This window comes from Malurus melanocephalus, unplaced genomic scaffold, assembly GCF_030028575.1.
Source record: "Malurus melanocephalus ecotype Western Australia unplaced genomic scaffold, MMel_1.1 scaffold_22, whole genome shotgun sequence".
Classification (NCBI taxonomy): domain Eukaryota; kingdom Metazoa; phylum Chordata; class Aves; order Passeriformes; family Maluridae; genus Malurus; species Malurus melanocephalus.
Window position 1 is genome coordinate 1,624,603 of NW_026623254.1, and position 22,459 is coordinate 1,647,061.

General features: G+C 43.8%; 1 protein-coding gene across 1 annotated transcript; it reads right to left on the minus strand.

Moving 5' to 3' along the window:
• Window positions 1-850: 850 nt before the first annotated feature.
• PEX26 (peroxisomal biogenesis factor 26) lies at window positions 851-6,689 on the minus strand. The gene is made up of 5 exons (XM_057390031.1): window positions 6,358-6,689; window positions 5,837-5,977; window positions 5,173-5,486; window positions 4,335-4,481; window positions 851-3,617 (listed from the first exon to the last, which is right to left on the minus strand). Exons 1-5 carry the CDS (start codon window positions 6,528-6,530, stop codon window positions 3,514-3,516), a joined length of 879 nt encoding a protein of 292 aa, XP_057246014.1. The 5' UTR covers window positions 6,531-6,689; the 3' UTR covers window positions 851-3,513.
• Between the last annotated feature and the right edge of the window lie 15,770 nt (window positions 6,690-22,459).

Sequence of the window (22,459 nt, forward strand, 5' to 3'; positions counted from 1 at the left end):
TTTCAAATGATCTCCTGGCTTCTCTATTAACATTTCAATTTACTTCTATTGCTTCTTTTTCCATGTGCAGTCATCCACACTGTCAGCAGTATGGGACAGCTTTCAGTACAGGCTCTCACTTGTCTGTCCAAACACAGAAAGAAATTTGATTCTTATTGCAGTGTTTATTGCGCGACAGCTCTGGAGGCATCACCCCAACATTCTGACACCAAATAAGGGCAGCTGCCTCCACCAATTTGCTCCTTCTGCATTAGTTCAGCATTGGAAAGCAGCAGCTTTCTCAGTAGAGAAATCCTTGTTTTTGCAGCTCCTAGGTAACAAAGAGGAAGGCACACTTAATTGCTTGAATCTGAGTATTATGTATCCCCTGACTTTGTAAGTATACATAATGTTTATGATGATGTTTAATCAGTAGACATTTAGACAATTCCAAAAATACAGGTTGTCTACATGATGATAATAATAGATTGTTCTGCCACTGTTGGCAACTAGCATATAAGTTCTTCAACACCCAAATTTTAACAGTGAGAAATAGTTCATACTGTTTTTTATAAATTCAGCTTGGTATAGTCCTTAATTTGCTATTCTTTACGTAAACSTGCAAATCACTATTCCTACATTCTCAGGAGAAACTCGCATTATCTTCTGCTTGTGAGCGTTCAACTGTTTTCTGTCAGTCTGTTGCCACCTGCTGGAGAACCACCCCATTTCAGGATTTCTGAAATTCCCAAGTTAGTAATTTGGTACCTGCATAACACTGCTATATTGATAAAATCCTGCCTTTCAGGCACTATCCCTGAAACAGAGAACTGTGCTATGTATTTTTACCTTTTATTTATAGTTTTCTCCCCTAATATATCAAGGTCAGAACTGCAGTTGGTTCTAATATAAAGATACATTCATCTAATAAAGACAAATACCAGGTACTTYATTCTTGGTAGTATTGATCTTGGCTACCCCAAAAGGCAGACTCATACCCTATCAACATCATCAGTTGATTAGATCTCGTCAGATTCACAGTGAACAACTCCTCTACTTAATTCAAATATGCCTATACAATGAGGGCAGGTTGTGAAACACTTGTGGAAAACTTTTATATTCTTTTGGAGTATATCAATACATTAAACACAAAATTTTTCATATAGTTATCATGCACAAAAAAGCAACTCTACAAAGAGGTAAATCAGTAGTCACTTTATTATAAAAATTAGATATTGCAGCTTTAATATTAATTGCAAAAAACCCTGATAGCTTATTTCTGCCTTCTTGCCCTCTTGTGATGAATTAAATACAATACAAATTCTAAATCAGTAGTACTCCAATAAAGTTAAGGTTACCAACCTACACTTAAAAGAAAGGTGAATGTTAAAAGTCCTGGTAAATAACATTTAACAGCATTCTAAAAACCATGTATGGCCTGCTGAAACCAATGGTCCCAAGCTCCAGAAAAGCATCTCTGCCATCTAACTACAAATGATGCCAGAAGACTGCAGAAAGAGCTCATTACTGAACAGTGACTTTTATGAGAATTTGGCCTGACTTCAGAATGAAGTTTGCCATTTCATTAAGTGGCTTACAAAGGACTTAACTTGAGRCCTTGCAAAACAAGGGTGCAGAGGATTCATCCTGGTCATTTCTTGGAAGAATTCAACACCAGATAGAGCTTCTGGGTTTCATTCTACTTGATTTCACATCAAGTGTTGGTTAGAGTTATAACTACACTAACAGTTGAATTACAAGAACCATTTAGCATTCTCAAAGGCTGTTCTTCCTTATGCGTGCAGAGTTTTTATAAAATTCCTTTTTTATATGATGAAGCATTGTATCTACTTATCCAGGTGTAGAGTCCTGGCAGAGATAATAACTTTGGGGAGGGACATGGGATTGGTTTATGTTTTATTCTTGAGGTCATTACTGCACTCATGAATAACCTGCCCAAGTTTATTTGACAGTAATGCTGGAGTGTTTCTCTTTTTGGATAATTTAAGATGAAACAGACAACTAGTTTTAGCAGTGAAGATGAGACTRTTTTCAAAGTGCACCAGTAGAGAGCGAATCAAGAGATCACACACAGTTCAAGGGTACCAACAGGTCACCTGTGTGAGGAAAAAAAGGAACAGCCACCACCTTGGAGTACGGTTATCATTAAAGCCAAAGGTCACTACTGTTGTAGGAGACATACTGGGATCTACTTGGCTACTTTTCATGGGTTTGGTGTGGTCCCACCAAAAGGGCTGCTCTGATAACACTTTGTAGTTTGGGCTGACATCAGTGAGCCTACATCCTTTTGGCACAGGYGCTGGGATGAAGGGCTACTTGTCCCAGGCCTCTCGCCTTTACCTTGTCCCCTCCAGCACACAGCAGTTTGAAAGCAGTATTTTGTTACATCAGTGCTCCCTCAYTGGAATTTACCTTTCGTCAGTTGGAGACAGATGGATGAATGGATAGAGGAGAAATTAATGTTCTACCCCAAACTTCCAATTTCTGCCCCAAGTGGTCAGAAATGGATTTGGTTTGCTGACAGACCTGCAGAGGTACAACTTTCTTGCCACTGATCTGCGGAAGGTCTTGGGATGTCAGAGAAGTACCTCCTTCTGTAAAAATAAACTTTTGTTCTGAATGACACAGCATTGCTAAATGACTCCCATCTAACCCAGGACTTTGGGGGGCTATTCTAGATATAGAGACTTTTTGGCATCTACATAAACAAAGCAAGAGGTAGGGAAAGAGTAAAACAAAGCAACAACGTCAGTTGTTCAACTAGACAGTAACACAGAATATCATTTAAAAAAATAAATCTATATCCTTCCCACCRCCACCACCATGTGCTTCTAAGGATGACTATGCATCAGGCAAGCACAAAGTGCTGTAATTTGCATTTAAGAATAGATACAGAACAACAGTCTTTGTGGCCCACCACTTCATCTTTCTGGCTTAAATATGACTAAAATCCAGTATGCCTATACAAAGAGGCATCAGTCACAAGAGAAACCATGGCTTTCAAAATGCGATARGCTTTACTTTCTCCAGTGTTTTTCTTCCATGTGCTTGTCCTAAATCCCATGTTGCAAAAACTGGGCTTTTCAGATRTCCTCAGGCAAAACAGAATATTCCCCTAATCACTGGCACTCTGTTGCCTTTTACAGTCATGCCTCCAGGAACACTAATGCACTTGTTTAGAGAACTGTCCAGCATCCGCAAGGATGAAAACTTCTTCCACAGTTCATAACTGGCTACACAATGCTCACTCAAGAGACTCATCCAAAGCAAGGTGTTTGAAAAGCAGGATTCATATTCAGTTGTAGATATGGAAGGATTGGCTTTACCCTAGTGTTGGACAGGACCAAGCAAAATGTCAGGAATACTTGTTGTGGTTTCAAAATTCGTACACCACCATTCCCTGTCTGAAGAAATTCCACGAGCCCACACATGTGGTCATCTCAGATTTCAACAGTCCCTGAAGAGTCTGGTATCATCCCCAAGATAAGGTGACACTTTCAGTGATGAACATACTTAGTCTCGAATTGGAGGCCTATGAATGGGAGAAAGCACAGCTGCCCAAGCTTGTCGGAAGAGCTGGACCAGTTTGTAAATGAATGGCAGTGATGTGGGAGAAGCTGCAAAACACAACAAAAAGCAAAAGAGCGTGCATTATAAAAAGTAAAACTAACCATACACCATATTAAGAAAGAACTACTCCCAACTAGAGTTAAGAAAACACTAGTTCTCTTCCTTCCTTCAGTTCAGTTCTTGGATCTTTGGGTACTGCTCCCTAGCAAGYTCCCTTCACTACTTTCCAATGGATTATTTATAGAGTAACTGTGGATCATCTGTCATACAGCAGGAGAAACATCCTTCTCGACTAGCTGCCACCTCTATGTCACAGAACCAGCCCRTTCTTCAGGGACAGCAGCAACCATCACCAGTGAAACTCCAGCATAAGATGGTCAAATGCATGATACAGTGCTGGCCCTGGGAACTCTCATGACAGGACACCCTGTCAAGGAATCACTCATCCAAAGGACATTCACCTCCYACCACCACAAGCTGACTGAGGCAGAGGCTAAGGCTGGGACAGCTGTGCCTCTCACAGTCTGTACTTTGTTGAAAAGAGCAGAGGATGGAACAACTGTTTTGGGAATCTGGCGCTTGTAGAGCTGCATTTTTCTATTTGGATTGCAACTGGAAACATAAGACACACTAAGGTCCTAGGCACCCAGTTTTTGTGTCTCCCTAGGATCAGACATTTACACAGACCAAATTTATTAAAAGCAACTCATTTCTTCTCCATTACCATAACGGAATTTTAAAAATCGGAGATCTTATTCTTGTACCTGGGTCTAATCTCACCACCACCAGGTACAGCAAAAAGGTAGCCAGGAGCATCTTCTTGTAAGGAAGCAAATTGAAGTGGTTTGACATGGACCTCAGTGCTCTACGTAGCAACGTCAACATGGTCAGCAGCTTTTGGGACAGTGCTCCTGGAAAAAAAGAACAGCAAGRCTGTTAGAGCAAAGTAAAGTTTAAAAAGTAATCACATAGAGATGGACAATAAGAAACTAGGATATTAGAAGATTTGTTTSCATGAGAGTTGGGTTGGGTTTGGGTTTTTATATAACAGAAAACAGAGAAACWGAACAATTTTGTAATACAATTCATTACACATTTTTTTTAGGCATCTACTTTAGTAGAATATTATCTTATACCACAGTAGTGCAAGCTTCTCTCCTGGGGGAAAATATCAAGTGATTTACAGTTCTGAAGAAGAAACAGTACTTTAAATGCTAGAAATGGATTATTCTACTTAGACTCAACAGTAAATGGAAATGAAGCAAACTGTACATAGAGCCAACAAAACATACCCTTAAAGGATTGCAAAGTTCTGGTTTTTCCTTTTTAGCTTAAAAACATTCAAAAAAAACTCCACAATGCTTTTGATTCTGRACAATAATTGTCATCTCCTGATGTTGGCAAATACACTTTGCAATTGTCAGCAAAGGTATCACTAAGTCTTTTACTTCCAGCTGTGGTACACAATGGGACTTTCTCATGGCCCATTTATCATGGCAATATTCTCACTACACAGTTAATACTTGCTACCTTTTGCTAATAAGGGACCAACTTGAAATGAAATTGTAAAACAGGAGCACAAACAACAGAGAGAAACCCTACCCAGAATAGTTTCTGTTGCTGGGTCTTGCTGCTCTTCAGCAGCCAAGCACCTCTCTTCCTGCTGAGTCCACTGACACCGGCTCTCACAAATGGTGCTGAGAATTGCCAGCTGCTGCTYGCTGTCAAACACGTCACAGCCTCGGACCAGCTCCTCCGCGCCCTCAAAGCGGCCCAGGGGCAGCAGCACGTGCACCAGGTACAGCTCCAGCAAGGGCCCGTACTCGGGGAGGCTCTGATTGGCGTGGTCCCTCAGCCAGCTGCTGCCAACCTCCAGCATCACCTGCGGCTCTTTCACTTTACTGTACAACAGGATACTGAAACACAAGGGAGAAGAATGAGAAAACCCTAACTCTTTGTCAAAGATGACAACCCCCAAGCAGTTCTCATGAAGGTAYGAATCAGGGTCTACATTGAAGCACAGAAGGAATTCTGAGGCAGACTACAGGTGCAGCTACTGATGTTACTCTCAGCATCACTCCTTTTGTACTTGATCACCATAAAACAATCTTGCAGGCATGCTCCAGCACACAGAGGTCAARRACAGGCCTGTCCCAGATCTCACACCATACAAAGTGAAAATACTATGTAATACCCAAGCTTAGCCTGCTCTTAAACCTAACACAAGCCCTGTGTGTATATTTGACAGCAACAGACAGAAACTCACCACAGCTCCAAAACTTTTGGAGGCAGATGTTCAGGGGCATGGTAATACTGTAGGATCCAAGACAGAACTTCTCTCCACCGGTTCATCTCTGCCAGCGCCTGAATCCCCACAACACAAAGGGAGCATTTCACTTCTGCAAAACTGGTAAAGAAAAGACACCTAAGCATTTCTTATTAACTACATTTCCCCTCTCATCCCTTCCAGTGAGCTTTAGTGCAGCCCAGGTACTCCACAGTTCTCTGGCAGCCACTTCCACTCCGATAAAAAGGCCAATTCGACCTCCGAGGATATCCACTGTGAGTGTAGCTCTGAGAGGGCGAGGCTCCTGGGCACACCTCACTTCCCTCAAACATGCAGAGATCTCTTCACACGAAACATGTTAATGTCGACAGGGATAAAAGAAACCCGAAAGTAGGGCAGGCATGGCCTGAATTTCGAAGCCAGCCCGGCGCTGATGTGCCACCCTGAGCAGTTTCCCCAGGGCCACCCCATCCCCTCCGCACGCCCGCCACAGCTCGCACCTCTCGTGGCCGGGGCCGGGGCCGGGGCCGGGTCCCAGGCTGTCGCAGCCCGCCTCACACCGCTCCACGGCGGCGGCGAAGTCCCGGTGCAGCACCAGCAGGTCCGCAGCCTCCTCCAGCAGCGCGGCCGCCTGCGCCGGCACCGGGGCCCAGGCGGGCGGCTCGCCCCGCATGGCAGCGGCGGGAGGGCTCTCCCCGCGCCCGCACGGCTCCGGCTCCGGCTCCGGCTCCAGCGCCGCCACCGCCCCCGCCGGGGCCCGGCTCCCCTCCACTCGAGCAGGCACCGGAAAACCGGGAGACAGCTCCGGACCCGCGGCCTCCCGGCAGCGGAAGGGCCGCTGCGGTGAACATCTCCCGGCCCCGCGGGCCGCCGGGACGTGTAGTCATTGCAGCGGTGCCGGGGCGGGAGGAAGGCAACGGGGATGTCTGGGAGACTGGAGCATCTCTTGCGAGGAAAGGCTGAAGGAGCTGGGTCTAGTCAGCCTTGAGAAGGGACGACTGAGGGGCAACCTCATTAATGTGCATAAATACCTGAAGGGGAGTGCTAGATAAAGCCAGGCTCTGCTCAGTGGTGTCAAGCAATAGAATAGGAGGCAATGGGCAGAAACTGATGCAYGAAAGTTCCACCTGAACAGGAGGAAGAACTCCTTTACTATGTGGGTGACAACGGTGTCCCCTGGTGTAGCGGAMCAGATTGCCYAGAGAGGTTGTGGAGTCTCCCTTCATGGAAATWTTCCAGAACCRTMTGGATATAATCCTGTGCCATGTGCTCTGCGATGACCYTGCTTGAGCAGGGRGATGGGAYCAGATGACCACCGTGATCCCWTCCAGCCTCACCCATGCTCTGACTSTRTGACTCTGCGGGGATTATTGGTGGAAAGAGAGGCTGCGGCCGCAGCGGTGGGATATCTGCGTGCCGGCTGTGCGGGGACGGAGATCGGTGTCCGTCCCTGCCAAAACGCCTTTCCCTCAGTTTCTCCCTCGTGTGGCTGCCGAGGGAAAGGGGCAGAGCCTGCGCTTGCCTCYTCGGCTGTTCTCCCCGCGGCCGCTGGGCGTCAGCCCAGCCCCGAGTGTGTCCCAGCCGAGCCTGCAGCTTTCCTGAGCCCGGCCAGGACCCGGGAGACGGCTTTGGGGCGGYGCTAAAGGGGGAGCGCTCCCCGTGCTGCCGCAGCACCACCGGGGCGGGTGATGGATGCCCTCTGCTCTCGGCCCCGTTTTCCTCCGGGGACCTCTCCTCAGACACCCCGTGCCCGCRGTTTTAAGCACATTACGCTGTTAACGGAGTTCGGGCATAATAACAGTGTCGACAGCASTACCCGGCAGGCAGCGATTCACATTCTCCTTCAGTTGTTATTTAAAAACARCAGGGTGTCTTGGTTACAAGGTAATTACGGCAGTCAGTGCAAACGCTRTTCAAAAACGAATCTCTACAGGAGCGACAGGGTTGATTTATCTTGTAACTTTTTGAAATAATTGACAGATTTATCTGTCCCCCTACTATGATTATTTAATTAAAAAATCAAATGCGCTARTAAAGAGTGAAACACATCTTTTAAAAGGGATTTTCTATGCCATTTCAGGGTGGAGAATATGATTAAAAACTTGATCATAGCTCTTTTTTACTAGGTAGCTGATTCCAGGAGACAGGACCGTGTACCTGCCTCTCACGGCAGCAGCAGGAGCACTYTGCAGTAGCAGCTTTTACATAGTGGTGGATCCAAGGGGTTGGCACACAGCCCTTAATTGTGGAACAAGTTCCTGAAGGATTTGGGCTGGCTAAGGTGAAACTACKGCACAGAAACGTTGGGAAAGGAAGGGCCCAGCAGCAATCAAAGGCAGAGGTAAAGGCRTTTCAGACTTTTGTTTCGGTTGCTTGGCGCTTTCAATTTGGAAAACAACATTCCTTTTTGGGAACTACAAGTCCCAAAGTGCACTGTGGGGAGAACGTGCCTCGTACCAGCTAGTGCCCAGCACAAATTCCCAAATATGGATAAGGAATCAATTTTGAAGAAGACTCACACTGGCTGGATGCTCCTCACTGAGACTCAGAAAAGGAGTGTGACAGCACAAAACTAAGGTAAGTTTGCATTATGCAGAAATGCTGTTCAAGGATTTCTTTCATGGAATATTTCAGATAATGATCTGTATCTTAGAAGGGCATTGCTTGGTGATGTTTGAATTAGGTGCTGTGGTCATGTAGGCAGCTTTTGGAATGGGCTGTTGTTTCAGGTGGGGGAGTGAGTAGAAGGAGCAGCTGTGCTATGGAGTGAGTCAGATCCCGTTTCCCTGTAGATGCTCCTTATGAATCAAGACCTATGGAAAAATAGCAAGCTGCAACATTGATGCAGTTCTGGTAGAGGCMGGGAAGGGTCAGRGAGAGGTTGGARTTGCTTTGATCAGCAGCCCTGCCTGAGTTGCGGTGTGTGGTTGTGTAAGAAGGCAAGGKGAACAAACAGCCTTTTAACAACAAYAATTATAGGTTACATWTATTTCTCTGTAAAGCATGGTAGAATGTTTTTGTATTTCACCCTTCTTCCTAGAGGGGACAGTGTGGTGCCTTGAAGGCCAAACCTCTTGCAACTCTCTGACCTGCAAATAACACTCAGTAACAGGATTGTTTAACTACAGGCCAGGAACAATTACCTATTTTACTGGCAATTTGTTAACAAACAAAATGAAATTATTCTGAAATATAATCATCTTAGTGGAGATGAGAGATGCTTGAGCTCCCTTCTCGGGCGCACGTGAAGCCTCAGAGGTTGACCTGGTCACAGGCAGCACTGGCTCCTGCCTCTGTTTCTCTCCCTGGCAGCCAGGCATATTTTTCATTCAGCTCAGATGCTGTGTGTGGACACTTTWCTGCTGGCTGACGTCAAGTGCAGCTGGTCCTCTGCATCCCTCATCCCAGCACCCTCCTCCTRCTATGTAGGGTCATGGAGCAGCACAGTCTGCATGGCACAGTGSTGCAAATGTAGGAGGTGCAGTCCAGCTCTGAAGGGGAAGCCTGAGACTGTTTAGGATGCTGAACCAAACTGTCACATGGGTACTTGTTGCCAAATAAGAATGATGCTGTTTTTCCATCTTTCCTTCGATGTGAGCAGTTTAAATTGTTTTAAAGCTGAAGGAACTCGTTTTGTACTTGAACCAGCCTACACAGCAAGGCAGTTTATACTACTACAAAAAAGCTGGAGGAAAGCAGCATGTTTGCCTGTGGTCCTGGATAGCAATTTCTAGTAACAAGAAAAGRTAAAGTAAGGAAATTTGTTGTCAGTGATAGGTAGTATGAGGGAGTGTCACAGTTGGTTTTGTGTCCTTGGTGATACATTGATGCCCAGCTTATCCCCTTTTACCTGAAATGAAGGAGGTTTTTTTCCTGTGGTGATCCTGATTTTGTGTAGGAAAAGAAAAATGAGTTTCAGCAGGGCCTTGTTTGTGTGTGCAGCATCTGTGGATTTACTGCTTCCTCTCCTCCCTCTGCTGACAGGCAGTTCGAGGAGAGTTTAGAGTTACAGGCACCTGTAACAAGGCCTCCTGAGGTAAATCGCCTCAACTATTAATCCAGATCTGACCGGCACACGGTCACAGGGCCAGAGGGCTGGCAATCAGTCTTTTTCTGTTGTCTCTTCTGTGTCAGTAGGCTGTTAATAGGAGATTAGCAGCATTAGAGAGACTTTGAGCTAGAAATKGTGAGGTCCTATGATTTGATTTGAAGAGAAAGAAACCCTCCTACACCCATTTAAAAACAAACAGAAGAGCTGGAGATTATAAACGGCATTATAAACACAACTGAGGAAAGCATAGTTTCTAGGAAAGATGTGGAGCTCTGTAGTACTGCAGAGCTTATTAGCAGCACTTTAAAAAAGTAATGAGGTCCATGGAGACCTCAGATCTCAGTGTGCAGCACTCTGTTCTTATCACCATGTGCTTTTGTTTGACTCTGGCGAGACCATGACGTGCTGGAATCTGTAATTCGCTTGCAATTTCCATCAGCAGTAAATCCCTATTAAATATGAAGCTGGCTGGCTGCAGATCCCTTCAATTAGCACAGATTCAGGGCTTCCCTAGCTCCTGGCAGGCGGTCTGCCGAGCCCTGGGCTGGATGGAGGTGAACGCTCTCCGGCTGTGCCTTGAACAGATGGCCCACGGTGATGGCTCTGCTTTTTTATCTCACCAAGTGTGGCAGCACAGCATCAAACCTATTTTTTATTTCAGAAATAGAACTGGTTCATCACCTGCTGATGTTCCCAGTTCGTGAATTTAAAAGCACTCATGTCTGATTCCAGCCGTATGCAAACCTATAGAAACAAAGATGAGGATGGTACAAGGCAGAAAACTACAGGGGCAGTCACAGCCACAGTCCAGCTGCAGGGGTATTCCGTAACATAAAAGAGCAATCTCTGTTTTAGCCTTCATCACAGATGCACAAACACTGTGTAGGGTGTAAACACGGGAAACTGGGAAACTGGAAACACTGGGTTGTGTTCACAGCTTGTCAAAACTTGAGTTTTACTCAGATAATAACAAAATCTTTCAGAAACAAAGGGCATTTTAAAGTTGATTAAGTCCCTTTCTTTGCTTCATAATCAAAATACTAGCCTTGGCAAGGCAGCTGTCAAAGTATAGCAGCAGTTACTTTTGATTTAATTGTTACTGTTATAATAGTCATATTTAGTGCTGGGTGGGGCAGTTCATAGCTGTAAGGTGACCAATTTGGTTGAGGCCTAAGGCATCTTCTTTTCTTCAGCTACTTATTATCTATGAGAAAATACGAAAGCCTGTCATCACTGTGGGTCAATTACATTCTGTTTGCCTAGCACAGCATCTCTTTGATCATTGTTTTGGAGTCRAAACCCCTCTAATAATTGATACCTCTTCTAAAGGTCCAACCTGCCAAAATCAACTGTCGTCCGTTAGTCTCCACCTTTCCTYCTTTTCAAAAGCAAACCTTGTGCTCTCATGATTGGGAGAAAGTTTGACACTGTGAATCCTGGAACTATTTGTACCACAAGGCAAATGAAGTAATTTGAGAAAATGTTTCTTCTCGTTTTTAACCTAACTTCCTGACATCTCAGTATTTTCTTCACAGTGTCTGTCAGCTATCTGTCCCACATTCTGAATGCACATTTACTGTGATYTGTGCAAATTATCTCTACAAACAGTCCATGCATCTTCTGCATCTTGAACTGGAAATTACGGGATATATTACTGAAGTTAACAAACACTTTTGCTTCTCCGTCTGCTGGTCCCAGATCTTGTCTGGCCAGGTCTTGTGATGCTCATAAAAGTTGTGATGACAGGTTGCTTTAGGAAAACCAGCATGCTGCAGAATTGCGTGGTAGTGGTGTCTGAGCCTTGGGAGGAGATCCCCTGTGAATAGGCTGTTTGCWGATGCACCCTTTGTGTCTTGTGTTTCATGGAGAGCATCCCTGCAGCCCCTCTGGCTCTGGTGGGCAGAATTCCCCTGCTTGCTGTTCCTGAACTTGACACAGTAATGAGCAGGTAACTGCTTTTTTAAGAATCTGCATCTGAGGTTTTTTTTGTGTAGTCAATGAATGTGCAGCATCTTTCTTTTGGGAGGATTTCTGCCCTCCTTTYGAATACCTGAGTGCTATTTTATGGTCTTACTGGTTTGAGAGGTGTGTAAGATCAATATCTCAAGCAGTGTATTGGCCCTTGTTTCCTGTTTTCCCTCTGTACCTCTTGTACTTGCTGCTCATCTTTCTTGGCAATACCAGGTGCAGACAAAGGTGGGATTAGATGTCTAATTAGTTTATGTAGCCTTAGACATAAGTGGTTACTTCTTGGCMCTGGGGGAAGGGCAGACTGTGAGGAATCTAACCCTTGTCTCTCACTGARGTTTTCAGCTTTGAAAGCAGCCTGAGCTCGGGCAGACTCAAAAGGCAGGCCAAAATTTTCTAGACACATTTTTGTTCCAATGCCTGTTCAAGGAGGAAGTTGAAAATGTAGTCTGTATTACCAAATCTGAAATAATTTCTCATGTAGTTTTTTAGAGCCAAAAAGTTTATTTCCAAAAAATGACTCAATGTAGACAGCCTGAAGGAACTTGCTTGAAACATGACAGAAAAGCTACTAAGCTGTAATAGTAGATTTTGGAACTTTACCATAGATGGGACAGGTTGTATTTGATTTTTTTTTTAGCTTATTAAAGGCTAACTTTAGACTGTAACTCTCCTGTCTCCCACTGCCATCATTCTTCAGCAGATTCAGCCAGGGGGATTCGGGATGGCATTCATATGGTAATGTACTCTCACCCTGGATCAACGCTGGCTCACCTGGAGAGCAGTAACTTCATGGCTGCTGTTAGTGCTTGGCAGCCCCTGTGCTGCCAACTCAGTGGCTGCCTTTAAAACACCACCAAGAAGGGTTTGGACCAAGGTGGCTTCCTGGCTTTGCCCTGAAATGTTCTTAAGACCTTTAGCAGCATTTCCAGTAAGAATGATGTGGTAGTGGGGATGAGGGTATTGGGGAGGAGAGAGAACAGAGGACAAGTCATAGGCCAAGAGTGACTGAGCCCAGCAGCGGCAGTGTCCTCCCTGTCTGGGACACAGTCACACCCAGAGCACCTGAGCGGGGTGGGCTGCACCACGTGCCACTGACAGGTTTTATCAGCATACCAGACCAGGGGGTGATGGGTTAGGTTCAGCATCTATCCCCACAGTCCTTCAGGAGAAGCAGGATGCAGGTCTGGCACAGACTTCCAGCTTCACCCTGGAGATGGAGACAAGGATGCAGCTTGCACAGCTGTAACATAGATCAGGGCAGGGCTGGGTGCCCAGGATGGATCTTAAATRGAGCCTCCCTTCCCAGGATCACTGGGCAGGATGTGAGTCCCCAACAGAGAGGCTGGTCAGGGTATTTAAGGTCTATTAGTGCCACCGGTGGGGGAGAGCCTGACAATGACTTCTTAAGCTGCTCCAGGTTTTTCTAAGATGATTAAGAACTACTATATAATATAGTCATTATATTAATTGACTTGCACAAGTGTCTTAATGTGGCTAAAAATTAAGTTTCTGTTTGAGTAAATTTAAAGCATTAAAATTATCCTGAGTAATCTTGGATGTAAGGTTTATTGACTAGAGATTTTTCCTATATTTTTTTTTCTGTCTGAACATCAGCTTCTCTTTTCATATAACAGAGAAGATAATGTCATTGTCTTTCCTACCTGACCTAAGGCTTATTAGTTTTTTTAATTTCACTTGTACTTAGAGAGTGCTCTGATACATCTGAGTGAAAATAAATGGATGAGTGTAAAGCAAAGGAGCAAGAGTACACTGCAGCTGTGTACATCAGCAAAATGAAATCACTCAAGAGCAAAGTAATGGAAATGAGATTCATGTATGAACTCTGACCAGACCTTCAAGGATGGAAAATGGGGTGGGTTCTGTCAGGGRTTGGGAATGTAATTTTTGCTCTCARGGAAAGACAGCAGCTGCCCTTACATTTCTCATGAAGTGTATGTGTGAGTAAGAGAGCTGTATGCTGGTGTGTCAGCCTGGCACTCGGTGTACAACCAAGTCATGAGTGTGTAGGTCACTGTAAACACAGCAAGGTTAAGTGAAATAAGGGCATGAGGAGGTCATGGTGATTTTGAAAGGAAGAGTGGATGGACAGATGTGACTGATGATAGCTCTGGTGATTAGARACAAAACCTTAAACAACTCAAATTTGTATTCAAGTACACTTGCCCATGTAAGGACTACATCCGTCTTTCTGTGTCAAATTAAGCAGCAGTTCACAGCAGATCACATTTCCAATGCACTGTGAGCTGCTGGAACAATATATCTGTTCTGAGCTCCCCTTGCACGACTGTCTCATTCCAAAAGGTGTGCTTGCAAGAAGAAATTCAATGCTAGAAAGATACTCGGATAATTTTAGGAGATRGAATCACTGCATGCTAACTCCCCAAAGGACCTGACTCTCTAAATAGTCGTAGCAGAGAAGCATGCTCTGTAAATCATTACCAAAAGTTAGGCTGAAAGCATTAAAGCACTTAGTATAATAAGCACATAGTTTCTGCCTCGATCTTCCAAGCCACCGCRGTTTATTTTCCTAAGCTTGCTTCGRTCAAAGCTGRTTCTCTGGYGTTGCTATTCATATGACAGTTGAAGATTCAGACTGGTCAGAAATAGGACAATCATGGAACTAAATCTCTMGAGCTGCCCGAATCATAGGGTTAAAAGAGGACTGTGAAGTACTTAATAGGCTGCCTACACAGTGCTCAGCAAGTCAGAGATTAACAAAGGACCTTATTATTTGAAAAGATAATTGAGGCTGAAAACAAGTCAACCATCCCACAACTAAGCCGTGGAGATCATCAGTTTTTGTGAACAATAGCTGATGATGTTCGGGATTCAGTGAGTTAAGTGGTTAATCCTATACAGAAAGCTGTATCCATAATGGACTTTAAATAGGGGAAATCCACCCAATTTGACCCCTAGAGAATTGCTTCCTGCTGTTATGCTGATGGATATRTCTATAAATATCATGGTAGCCATCAGCAGATAAAATCTCACAGAGCTGAAAAGCCTCTCYCTATTAAATGATACATTGATCTCCATGGAACAGCAGGAGCCTGGGGTAATGAGCCACTGAAACCAATCCCCTGCTCTCCCAGAGTAACTGTAGCCAAAGAGAAGGAAGACYCATATATTGTTTCCATCTTGATTCGGTGCGAAAAATATTAAACACGTTACATACCCTTTCTTCCTTCTGTCCAGTCTTCTCCACAACGCTGTTCCTTACATATTGTATGGGTCACTCAGGCAGCATTTCATCAGCCTTTTGCTGCAGTTTGTTCCAAATTTGTCCTTTGTTTACATCCCTCAGAGAAAACCTTCAGTCAGGACAGTTCGGGCAAAGCTGCCTGTGAACACTACAGCAGATTTGCGCATTCTCCAGCACAGGTACCAATGGGTGGCAGACAAACTTCAGCAACCACTTCTATTCATCCTCACCTTCTTCAGTCACTTTTGGATTTTAGCAAAACAGTATTCACTCTCCTGGCTTGGTGGGTTTTTTTTTGGTGTTTTGTTTTGTTTTGGTTTGGTTTTTTTTAAATTTTTTTAAATTTTTTCTTACAGCTCAATATCTGAAGGTTTTTAAGCCTATCGTGTAATAATGCAATGCCTGACTTGTGATTTTCTACTCCCAGAGCTGTTGGTGCCGCATCCCATGGAATGTGCACATACACACAATAATACAGACTTTACCCACTTCATCTGAACTCTCCATACTGCCTGTATAATATTTCCATGTCTGTATGTGCATGCAGCTCTCAGGGCAAGCTTTCTGCCTTTCTGGTGCATGAACCAACTCTTCTGGGATTTAGAGATGCCAGCCACTAAGGAGTTAAYCCACCTTAAGTGGCTGTGATTTGCTTTCTGTATGTTTCTTTTCTGCACTCTCCATTTGCTTCCCTTTCCATTCCTTCCTCCACTTTGTTCTCTTTTCTCCTCCAGTGCTGGCTTACTGCAAATTCCATCATTTCTCAGCATKGAGGACTGTGACTGGGAGTTGTGCTGGGCAAATCCCTGGACATCCCTGTGGGACGTACGTGCAGAACTTGCAACTGATGCTGCTAGCAATCTTCTTCCAGAGTTATTAGGGACCTGGGCAGTAAGGATTAGAAGAAAGCAAGGCTTCACAGTCCCCATAAATCCATCACTGCATACAGTGTAAGAAAACAGAAGGAAAGGGGATTATGAGGTTCTTTCCCTTCTCTGCATGGACCTTTCTGCTTAGAAAGTCCAATCTAGGCAAGGAAGCACCAATCTAGGCAAGGAMGAAAAGAACATTACAGGGACTTTATTCCTAGACTTGTCCTTTGCTGATACAGTATCTTTGAGCATATGCGTCTGTTCCTGTGGAGACTCTAGAAGGAGTTAAAATAAACTGGAACAGGAGGGAAGGATCATGAGTTCCACCAGCTCAGCCTGTCCCATTGGCACTCACAGTTGAGTTCAGTGACTCAAAGAAATGAGCTCTCATTACCTCTGAAGAGCSAATGTGCTCAGAGAAAATGATTCTGCTCCGTTTTCAGCAGTATCAACAAAATTGTTTACCGAGTTCCAAAGAGTTGTATTTTTGGCATCCCTGTGGCCTGTTTTGGCCTGTTGAATGTTACTTATGAGTAAGAAGGAAAGAACTTGACTTGATGCTCAATTATAAAGTAGAATTTGTATGGCTGACAGTTAAGACAAACAAAGCAAACACAGTATTTTGTGTATGTATCTCACAGGATCTGCAGAGACAATAATTACAGAGATGACTGGTTTCAATWGCAGGGCTATGTCCTGGTTTTTAAAGTCATGTCTTTGGTCTCTCAAGACAGCTGCAACTTGAGATACCCAAATTCACCACTTGTACACCTAATTGTAAATGGCCTGCTCAGAGCCATATGAGACGGTGGAGGTGGGTGGGATCTCTGTTACAGACAAGCCTCTTTGTCCTTGAAGGCCACATTGATCATGACTYTGCTGTAATCTGTGCTCAGCCCCTACAGCATCAGGAGAACTGTGGTTAGGCTTCCTAAAGGAAGGACAGAATTGGAGATATTTCCAGAGCTTGTTTGGAAAACTGGTGTCCTGTTGGGTGAAGCTGCACCCACCGTTGTTTTCTGCTGTCGCACTAAGTGACGAGAGCCTCCATCCTCACCACTGGCAGATCTGGGCACAGGAGAGGTGCTGTGGGGCTGGAGTCAGCCTGGTGTGGAGGTAAAAATACTATTAAAGTGGATAATGAGGTGCAAGGTCTTTGATGGGGACTCAGGTCCCGTAAAAATTACATGTGACAATGCCAGAAAAGCTACATATTCTTGAAACRGACACGGGAGGATGGGGGTGCTGACTCCATAACTTGAGCTGGGAGATAGCATTGACCACTGCCTATGAAAGTGAATATAAAACGGAATGGGAAGAGCCCAGAAGGCAACAACAGTGACATAAATAGTAACCTAATAAACAATTTATGCAGTGTTTTACATATTCAAAACACTGAGCAAAACATTAGCTGATAGATCTTAATTAATCATTCAGGTAATGTAATGGAAGTGGAACGCAAATAGTTAGAGGAAGTTGGAGTATGAWGGCTTCCTGAAATCATTAAATGATTTTGCTGTCTTTGATGGAAGGAAGAATTTCTTCCTTTAGGGTTTAAAYGTACTCACAATGTGGGTTTTATTAYAGTTTTAATAACCACCTGTTTAATTCCCTGGGATGAGAGATTACATGCAGTACAGCCAAGAGTTTCTTGTTTATTTGAGTAACTTTGGCAGTTTTACAGGCCTGAAAAAAAAAAAAAAAGAGAGAAGTATCCCCAGCTCTGTGTTTCAGGGTACAGAATGATGACCAACTTCAGGAATGAATCTTGATCCTTTGACTTCTCACCAGCAAGATGGACTGGGAAATGGAGTACCATTACACAATAATTTATTGTTTTAACTTCAGCAGTGAAAGATGAAGATGTGCTATCATTTGATGTAGAGGAATCACTGAAATGAGTGTATTAAAAAACACTGAGAATGTTGCAAGTGATAGCTAATTTTTTATGGATTAATTCATTCCCCGACAGCAACAAGATAGGATTCTTTGGCAGAGAATCAGTCAGTTTGATTCCTGGCTGCAGCATATTTAGGTTTGTGTTATCACCCACTGCCCACACTTGTGTAGCATAAACTCCTGAGGGAACTTGTGAAGAGATGGGTTTTCAGTCATCTGGCCTGAATCACTGCTTTCCTGATGAGCCCCTTAAGCTGCTGGAAAAGACCTGTTTTATGCCAGGCCAGTATAACCACAAACCAGGCATATAGGTCTGATTTCCTAAATTAAAAGACTGATTTACTGCACTGTTTAAGTTGGGTTTTCAATTTACCTGCAACCTGAGAACTCAGTATCTTAGGGCAGGTACAATACAARCAGTTGGTGATGCAGATAAAGCCAACAACCTTCAAGAAAAATGTGATTCTAGAACTGCTAATTGCCCTGTCACCTTTGTTACCCTCCTTCCAGTGTGTGTTTCCTTCTGACCTGAGATACTGTCACTGTCAGCAGTGAAAGCTGTCACAATTCTCCTTTTTCSTCTCCCTTTTCCTCTGTCTAATGCCCCTGGGGACAGAAGATCCTGGCAGCTAGATCTACCACAGGCTTTTGCCTTTTGTTTTCCTGTACTTTTCTCTTGGCACAATTCAGAAGTTTGCAGTGTTGTGCTTCCACAATCACATGCTAAAATATTTKCACAGCTGTCTGATGACAGAAAAAGGGGGAAAGAGGAAATCCACTCTTCTGTTATTTGAAAAGTTAAAACAAAATTGAAAAACCCCACGAACAAACAAACAAACAAAGTTTAACACGATTTAATAATGTRAAATATTCCCATTTTCCCTGCTCTTGCATAACAGAATCCTCATTCACTTTGCCTGGTTCCCCCAATGTGCTTCACCCTCTTCTTGTACACATAAACCCACGTTTTCATGCTTCTCTTCAAACACCTCTGGGTTCAAATGCCTGTGGGACTCTGTTGCCCACCTGTATGCACTCACTYCAGCCTGCTCCTGGTGTACAGAAATAGGACCAACTCCTACAGGCTATCATCAGGCATTATTCAGACAAATTTCTGACTGAAGGCAGTGGAAGTTTTGGCAGAAGGACCACAAAACTAATTACATTCCTCCCCCANAAGGCAGTGGAAGTTTTGGCAGAAGGACCACAAAACTAATTACATTCCTCCCCCACATGTGTGTGTGTGTGTGTATATATATATATATATATGTGTGTGTGTATATATATATATGTATGTATATATGTGTGTATATATATATATATATATATATATATATATATATATATGAGGGATTAGACTGCCTAGAAAGAAAGTTCATTAATGAGAAGTAGATGTGGGGAAGAACAGTTGATTGAATTATTTATAATGCAGTTATAAAATTGCTGAGTTGCTGAGCTTTCCAGAAACCCATCAATAGCATGCATGATGATAGGAGCAGTTAATAGGAGTGTAAACAAGCAGGGGCAAGGTGTAGAAATATTATGAAAAAGCCTAGCATATCCAAATAATTTAGCACAGAATACATTATAGCATGGTGACAGTGTTCCAATAGCCTTGAAAACTGGTTGTGAGTTAATCTTACCAGCAGTGCACCAGAGAGTCTCAAGTAAAAACTGATCACATGGGCCCATATTTTAAAAATAGGAAAACAGCASAGACACTTCCTTACAAGCCTAAGTATAGATCAGAGTGAGAAAAAATAATAAATATATGTTTAAAAAACCTGGATGGATACTAGAGCAAATATACTGCATTAGATTTTGGTGCAATGAGTGGAAGACTCAATGCTTCAAATCTTCCGCAGCTAAAAGAAGGGAAAGTGAACAGGCCAACAAGCACTTTTTCAGCTTTGACATCTATAATTCACGTGCAGGGACTGCACTCCCACTACCAACAGCTCCCTTCCTACACACATCAACACACACTCCCTGCCTTTATCCTGCTCTCAGACCACACACAGCCCTGTCCAGTTTCTGCCCTTCCCATCAGCCAGCCTCTTCCCTCGGAAGCAAGAATGCCTCCTCTGAACTGAGGCCTCACGTCAAGGTGTGTTTCCACCCTGTTCACCGAGCATGGGTTGGGTTTTTTCAGATGTTTTTAAGTCTTTCTTGCCATCCTCAGTTGTGAGCTCCAGACAAAGCCTTCCTTTCTGTGAAGGAACTTCAGAAGCAGGAATGTGGTCTGGACATTTACGGACAAAGGAGCATTCAGTGTTTCTACTCCTGTTGCCTTCTCAGGAAGAATGACTGTGCCGTGTCTTTAGCAYTCCAGCTCAGTTTCTGAAGTCGGTGTCCTCCTGTGGATGTACGTTTAGGGATAGCCCTCTTTTTGTTTGTGGCTGGGACTGAAGTGTCCAGGCACAGGGATGCAGTATCTCTGTGCTGGTCTGCATCCAGCAGACGGAATGTCATTTCCAGCCTGTAAGCCTCTGAAATGTTCTGTTTGTGCAATTAGCCTTATGAGGCGACTGATGAGAAATGGGTGCTTATTAGCTGCTGCCATTTTTATACCCTCTTCCATAAGTAATGGTACAGCATTACCTCGTGATCCCATTAAAYAGCTCTGACTGCAGGAGGAGAAAGCTGCAAATGGAAAAGACTTCTCAGTGCTGCAGGCTAAGCCCAGCCACCTCCTCTCCCYGACATTCCTCTGCTGCTTTCATACTCCCTGAGAGCCTGGCATTATTCCTTCTCGGGATTGTCTTCTTCAGGGGGAAGGGACAGCTTCATTTTGAATGGCTTCATGCTTCACACCCAGTGGCACCAAGTCTTTTCCACTAAGCCAAGCATAAAAATAGCTGAGGGAAGGGGCGGGGGAGGGAGTGTCAGCGAAACAGATTTATTTAATTATATGTACCAACCAACATTTTCCTGTGTAAGACTAAGTRTGCAGCTCAGTTTCTGATCTTACTGCATTCTCATTAAAGGTTACTGAAGAAGCACCCATAAAATGCCCATGACAAGTCGAACTTGTATAAAATGCCTTCATATATTTAGCAACCTAAATAACATAACCTCACATCTGTGTGGAACTGGATACTTCTGAGTGTACTCATAAATAATTTTGAACAAGCCACTGACTAAGGCACAATGCACGGAGGGTGTGTGTGTCTGTRTATGTGWGTGGTGCTGTTAAATCCAGCATCTGTCATGGAAAGGGTCCAGACTCCCTTAGGCTGGGCCTAGATGGACTTTTCTACTTCACAGAGATACACTGCACTGCCAAGCCTAGTGGCATTGTCACGGCCATCACTGTGTCTGGTGATGTTCACCAAGTCCCACATTTCAGAATCCTGTAAACATAGGAGAAAYTGAAGGCTTTTTCTAACTCAAGTTCTAATCCTTGTAGTGTGTTGGAGAAAAGCTGGAAAACGCAATTTGAAGGCAGAGGCAAACACAAGCAAAAATATTAGAATTTTTACTCTTGTAACGCTTGAGCTTTTATTTAGCCCACTCTAGGTTTTTGTAATCTAATTCAAGTCTTTTTAGCCCTTCTGGCTAATAGTGCTGTTCTGAACTAGTCCCACCTCTGCTGCTTCCAAWTATAGTGGGGCAAAAAGGTGCTTAACTCCTTATCATGGTAGGATTTTTAATATTTGGATTGTGGCATCTGAAGGCCTGTCCCTGCCTGGCAAGCTGGGATGAGCCACTGCCACAGATTGCCCAAACAACCTGAGTTGAAAGTGAGGACAAGAATGTTAAGAAAGCACATGTGTGGGTTTTATTTCTGTGTATTTGTTTTTGTCCACACCACCTACATGCACACAGAGCTGTGCTTGTTACTGGCATCCTGAGAGAGGAAATCCATTACCTTAAAAAAAGCACTTGGCTTTAAGAGAGAATAATAAGGAAAGCAACAAAGAACCATTAGCAATATTTTATAAAGAAGATGAGATAAATAGTCTGTCTCATAAACAAGTGGTATTATTTAACTATCCAAGGAGTTGCTTTCCAAAACAAGGCTGAATTGTTCATTGTCCAGCCAAATAACGCCTGCTTCTGCAGTCTTGGCTGCTTTTCTGATTACAGCACAGAGTCTGTAGGTCCCCATTTCTGTGAACTCTCCTGCCTAACATTATTGCTAATGTTTATGTAAATGTTACAATAAAAATAAGTAGAAAATAGCAATATTAAGGCTCAGAAATGATAGCGCCAAGAGTTTTCAGTTGAGGGGGCAGGAACAAAGGAATTCTGCCGGCCCTGAGCTCCCCCGTAGCTGTAATAGGGCCTCACAGACACACTTGAGCTCGGTCATGTTGGCAGAGAAACACTTGGCAGAAAAATCCCCTATTGCTGTCTCAACTGCTCATTCACCTGCTCATTCTGCATTCACCAGAGACAAGATTATATCGTGCCGTCCCAACACTTCTTCAAACACTGGCGAGCGTGTGCTCATGTTCAGATATTTACCAGAACAAGGTTTCTTTTTTCCTCTTTTCACAAGTCGTGGTATTTCCCGGGCAAAGCCAGTGGCTCTTTTGGTGTTACGCCAGCTTTCTTATACCATAGAAACAAGATTTAAGAAG